Source organism: Leucoraja erinacea, chromosome 4, assembly GCF_028641065.1.
Source record: "Leucoraja erinacea ecotype New England chromosome 4, Leri_hhj_1, whole genome shotgun sequence".
Classification (NCBI taxonomy): Eukaryota; Metazoa; Chordata; class Chondrichthyes; order Rajiformes; family Rajidae; genus Leucoraja; species Leucoraja erinaceus.
The window spans coordinates 83,746,021-83,752,020 of record NC_073380.1 but is presented as its reverse complement, the minus strand read 5'-3'; the positions used below and the strand labels follow the sequence as shown (position 1 = coordinate 83,752,020).

The 6,000-nt window shown below is 47.9% G+C and overlaps 1 protein-coding gene across 2 annotated transcripts in view; it reads left to right on the top strand.

Moving 5' to 3' along the window:
• Positions 1–6,000, top strand: part of cnot10 (CCR4-NOT transcription complex, subunit 10) — a 29,370-nt gene continuing 23,370 nt past the window's right edge. Inside the window, exons 1-3 of one of the 2 annotated variants that reach the window (XM_055634683.1) lie at positions 1–106; positions 1,713–1,810; positions 3,980–4,141. In XM_055634683.1, coding sequence (XP_055490658.1) covers positions 73–106; positions 1,713–1,810; positions 3,980–4,141 — 294 coding nt within the window. In that variant the 5' untranslated portion in view covers positions 1–72. Of the gene's footprint in view, positions 107–1,711; positions 1,842–3,979; positions 4,142–6,000 lie in introns of those variants that run through there. The other variant, XM_055634684.1, reaches the window with a different exon arrangement.

Below are 6,000 nucleotides of genomic sequence, written 5' to 3'. Positions count from 1 at the left end.
GTACGGAAGTGACGTTATTGCCATGCGCCTGCCAGGTGATTGGCGGCGAGTTGACCGCCGTTGGAGGCGGCGATGGCGGAACCGTTGGCGTCCGGGAGCGGCGGCGGTGAGGGAGCGGGGCCGGGGTAGTGGGGTAGTGGGGGTAGAGCGGAGCGGGGCCGGGGTAGTGGGGGTAGAGCGGGGCCGGGGGTAGTGGGGTAGAGCGGGGTCGGGGTAGTGGGGTAGAGCGGGGTCGGGGTAGTGGGGGCGGGGCCGGGGTAGTGGGGTAGAGCGGGGCCGGGGTAGTGGGGTAGAGCGGGGCGGGGTAGTGGGGTAGAGCGGGGCCGGGGTAGAGCGGGGGTAGTGGGGAGCGGGGCCGGGGGGGGGTGGGGTAGAGCGGGGCCGGGTAGAGTGGGGTAGGGGAGCGGGGGCCGGGGTCGGGGGTGGGGTGGTAGAGCGGGGTCGGGGTAGTGGGGGTAGAGCGGGGCCGGGGTAGAGCGGGGCCGGGGTAGTGGGGGGTAGAGCGGGGCCGGGGTAGTGGGGTAGAGCGGGGCCGGGGTAGAGGGTAGAGGGGCCGGGGTAGTGGGGGGTAGAGCGGGCCGGGGTAGGGTAGAGTAGAGCGGGGCCGGGGTAGAGCGGGGCCGGGGTAGTGGGGGGTAGAGCGGGGCCGGGGTAGTGGGGGGGTAGAGGGGGGGGTAGTGTGGGGTAGGGGGGGGGTAGAGCGGGGAGCGGGGCCGGGGGGGGGTAGAGCGGGGCCGGGTAGGTAGAGCGGGGCCGGGGTAGTGGGGGGTAGGGCCGGGGGGGGGCCGGGGTAGTGGGGGGTAGAGCGGGGCCGGGGTAGAGCGGGGGCCGGGGGGTAGAGCGGGGCCGGGGTAGTGGGGGGTAGAGCGGGGCCGGGGTAGTGGGGTAGAGCGGGGCCGGGGTAGAGAGGGGCCGGGGTAGAGCGGGGCCGGGGGCCGGGGTAGAGCGGGCCGGGGTAGTGGGGGGTAGAGCGGGGCCGGGGTAGGGGGGGTAGAGCGGGGGGGTAGAGCGGGGGGGGGGGGTAGAGTGGCCGGGTAGGGGTAGAGCGGGGCCGGGGTAGTGGGGTAGAGCGGGGCGGGGTAGTGGGGGTAGAGCGGGGCCGGGGTAGTGGGGGGTAGAGCGGGGAGCGGGGGGGTGTGGGGTAGAGCGGGGCCGGGGTAGAGTGGGGCAGAGCGGGGTCCGGGTAGTGGGTAGAGCGGGGCCGGGGTAGTGCCCGACATCATAAGCCAGGACCCGTCCCCCCGTCCTCACCCCGGTCTCTCCCTGGTGCCCCCCTCGCCTCCTCCCTGTTGTGTCAGATTTCCCCTGGGTCCCGGCTCTGCCCTGGGGGTTGGAAGTTGTCCACTGATATTGATCCAGCAGCAAGTTACTTTGGGTCCGTTATCGAGTTTATGTTGAAGCTGGTCCACACACAACGATGCTCTGCAACTGCTCAGTGCCTCTGGTGTCGACTGGTGGTTGTCCTTTGTGATGACCTATTCGTTGCTGTCTCCCAACATTATGCCCCTTGATCTTCCCCAGAAGCTATCAGACAAAGATTTTCCTTGTTAATTCCCCAGGCAGCTTGTATGTTGACACTGAAAGGAAATGCTGCAGAGCACTTTAATTTTTCGAAAGTTTCGTATTGGAAATCATCAAAAACGTTTTATCTGCAGAAGTCAAGCATAGTGTCACTCGAGTATCTCTGTTGAATAATTGTTTCTCTATTGTAGATCAGGGGACCGATGTGAAAATAGAAAACAATTCTCTGTCACCAGGAGTTGCTGACCATGAAAAGGAACTTGCGAGCAATGCTTATCAAGCTTACGCAGTGAGTGTTGCAATGTGAGAGGCACGGAGAAGTGAGAGCTGATATACAATCATACCTATAACATTTTATGCAATTTTCATTTCCATGTGCAATTTATTCTCATTCATTAATCTTTGTGATTAACCAGCTAAAAGCAGATGATGCTGAACATACTCAGCAAGTCAGACAGCACCTTGGAAAGACAAATGGAGTTGATGTTTCAATTCGGTGAACCTTCTTTGGAGATTGATCTGCTGACTTCAGCATTTTCAGTTTTTTAACATCTGCATTTTGTGTTTGGTTTTATTATTGTTGCTGCCTCTCCTGTTATTGCCTATGTCCTATACACTTAAATACCAGTTGCCATAAAGGACCTCCAATCAAATGTATTATTTGTTTAAATATGACTTTAGCGGCAAATTATTATATCATTCAAGAGATTAGCCACTTAAGAGGCAACATAGGGTAAGGAGAATGTCGTATTACGTAATTGAGCATTCTCCATGTTGTCTCTCTGTGGCTAGATCTTGAATGATAAATGACATGATGACATGAAGGCAAATAACGACACAATTGTGCTCTTTAGAACAGAAAATCCCATGTTATTTACCAAGTGCTCTGTCATTCCAAGATTAATTGAAATATACAGCATGGAAACAGGCCCTTCGACTCAACTCATCCATGCTGACAGAGGTGCCCAATCTGAGGTGGTCTCATTGGCTTGTATTTGGCCCATATCTCACTAAATCTTTCCTAAGCAGATTCCTGTCTAAATGTCTTTTAAACATTGTAATTGTACCACTTCTGGCAACTTGTTTCATATACCCCATCATCCAGATGTGAAACCCTTATAAATCAAACTCTCCGGTTCCATCAAAATCCTTGTGAATCTCTAGCTTACTGCCTATTTTAATAGCTTAATCCTTCCTGTAGCAAGACAACTCGAACTCTACTTGTGGATGTCAGCTAGCATTTCCAGCATTTCTTTATATGCTGCCTGGTGTCACATTTCATGTGATCTCCAGTTTGCACCTCCCCAGATGTACCTTTTTGCTATTCACTGCCATCCACTTTCAGCTAGCCACTATTATTTCTTATCATTCAACTTTTCCCGTACTCACAACCTTTCACAGACTTTATGTTTACTCTTCCTCTCTCTGCAACTCGGCTTGTTTTATTTATAACTTTGATGAAAGTTAATCGATCTGAAATGTACCTCTTAATTCCCCCCCACTGAGAATTTGACATTCTATAGTTCTGCCTACAGCAGCGATCCTCCACAGTGATTGAATCCTCATCCTCCTTATTGATGGGACATTAGCATAAGCCCCTCAGATCTCTGATTTATTTGCCTGATGTCCACCTTTTTAATATACTTTGTGTAGGAAACTCCTCAATATAGTTGTAAGAATCAAGAGCAGCTTATTGACTCCTTCCCCTGGTCCGGGGAATTTGATTAAATTATTACAATGTAATGTTGCAGTGACCATGCTAACTGAGGCAGAGATATAAAAGTGGAGCTCTTTCTTGTGCTTGTCACAGTGAAGCACAGAGACACTGCACAATTACTAGGCCGATCATGTTGACAGTATTTTGTTGATGGTATATTTATCTCATTAAAGCAAATGAAAGTGTGGGTTTCACATTTTGAAACATAACAGAACAGTAAGAGTTAAGCACAATGACACAGCTAACAGAACAGTTATTATGACTTGAATTCAATCATAACCTCTGGATCTATCAGTGTGGAGCTTGAACGTTCTCTCTAGATTTCCTCCACATATCCAAAAGACTTGCAAGTTGCTAAATTAATTGTATACTGTTGCTGCTTGTCTCTCGCTAAGTGGTTGAATATGGGAGAGGTGGTTTATGGGAATGGGTTAGGGGAGAATTAGTTAAAAAATGGGTGCATGATGGTCAGTGTAGATTCAGTAAGCCAAAGGTCCTGCATTGTGTAGTATCTTGTACAATTCTGTATGTTGCAGAAATAAATTCTGCCTTGCAGACTATTTCTTGGTTCTCTTTTATGAGACTGTTTGCCATCTCTAAGCTTTGCTTGCCTACTCGCACTATATCATGGACTGCTTTTTGTGGAGCCCCAGCGCCGTATATTATTGATATGAAGTTCTAAAGGATAAATTGCTGTAAATCGTGGTTGTCTTTGTGTTTTTATGCATTGTTTTACTTCAGGCAGGGCAGTTTGACACTTGCCTCCAGTGTCTGGCTCATCTGCAAGAACTGAACAAAGATGATTACAAAATATCTCTGAATAAAGCAGTGGTGGAGTTCTATAAAAATGGGCAGACTTTGACAGACACCTTGAGGCAGACACTCAACTTGTTGAGAAATCAGGTAAGTACCCAGCGCAACATTATCTGTGACTTTTCCCACACTCTGGGATATTAAGGAAGTGAGGCAGTTCCTATCTCGAGGAATAGAAGTTTATTTTGGTTCCTGTTTCAGCATTCATTGAGAATGTATCTGTTGTGTGATCTAACCCGGTCTTTTAATCTAACCCTTTTTTATTTTGCTTAATCAATAATAAATCTGTTATAAACTTAATTGATATCGTACAGATTGTTATTTGCAGAGAAAAGTCCCATACTTCTATCACACTCGGTGTGTAGAAGAGTTGCTGAAAGGCCCATTTGTCTTGGGCTCTCCAACCAGACTCGGTCTACACCACCCATTAATATCTGTAAAACTTTGTTCAAATTAAAGGGAATACAGCCAGCCCTTGTTTGTGAAAACTCTCATGGTAATTTGAACCTTGGAGCTTATGGCATCATTTTGCTCAGTCTACACTGCACTCCGTCCAAGACCAATATTTCTTTCCTGTGTCACATGCGTTAGCTCCTGTTGTAATTTGACCAGGTGGTGTGGTGTATTGTATCATCGTGTGCTCCATTTCTCAAGATAAAAGGGCAGATTCCACTGATCTTTTTGGTTTTATTTTGTGTCTGTACATACCAGTTCAATGTGCAGGTGGATTCTTGAGTGTGAATGAACATCCACCCGTTTCCAGTTTTTTCCATGGTTTAAGTAGATGATTTGGGATCACATTAAGATTATATTAATATGCCCAATTGCTGAATTACACATCCTTGTTAAATTATGTTATCACCAACACTGCTCGCAGTGCTCCCATTTTTGTCATTGATTGATGGAGATAGGGAGGTGTTTTCCCATCTGTGGTTTTTAAATACAATGATTATATGTAAGCTCAAATCCTCTTGGTGCGCAATCCAAATGTGCGGCCATTATGAATGAATAAAACTACGAATGAATGAAATCTCTGCCACCAACGCAGATTCCTAAAAAAAGGTCAATAATGTACATTCCACAAGCTTCAATTGTAGCCTGAAACTTGTGCAGATTTATCAAATACCTTCTGAATGACCCAAAAACAACACATGTAGACATTCTCATGCATCTTACAGTAACTAGTCATAATGTATCTATGCTGACTGTCACTGACTATCTGAGATTTGAGGTGTCTTTATATTCACAATGATAAACGTTAGCCGCTGTTTTCTAACTCCTCTCAGTTCACTTAAATATTTGAGGGCACAGCACAGGCTTTCAACCCACGGGAGCCTGCATCATGTGAATGCTGACAGATTGTAGATAGGCTATCCGCAATGCAACCGACATCTTTAAAATCAGGGAATCTGAACCACCTGGTCTTCGCCATTCTCTGTGCAGCAGTTATTGGCTTAATTGCTGTTAAGAGTAGTGTTTCAATAGACAATAGGTGCAGGCGTAGGCCGTTCGGCCCTTCGAGCCAGCACCGCCATTCACTGTGAGCATGGCTGATCATCCACAATCAGTATCCGATTCCATCCGTCTCCCCATATCTCCCTGACTCCGCTATCTTTAAGAACACTAACTCTCTCTTGTAAGCATTCAGAGAATTGGCCTCCACTGCCTTCTGAGGCAGTGAATTCCACAGATTCGCAACTCACTGGGAGAAAAAGTGTTTCCTCGTCTCCGTTCTAAATGGCCTATTCCTTATTATTAAACTGTGGCCCCTGGTTCAGGACTCCCCCAACATTGGGAACATTTTTCCTGCCTCTAGTATGTCCAATCCCTTAATAATCTTATATGTTTCAATAAGATCACCCCTCATCTTTCCAAATTCCAGTATATACAAACCCAATCGCTCCATTCTATCAACATATGGCAGTCCCGCCATCCTGGGAATTAACCTC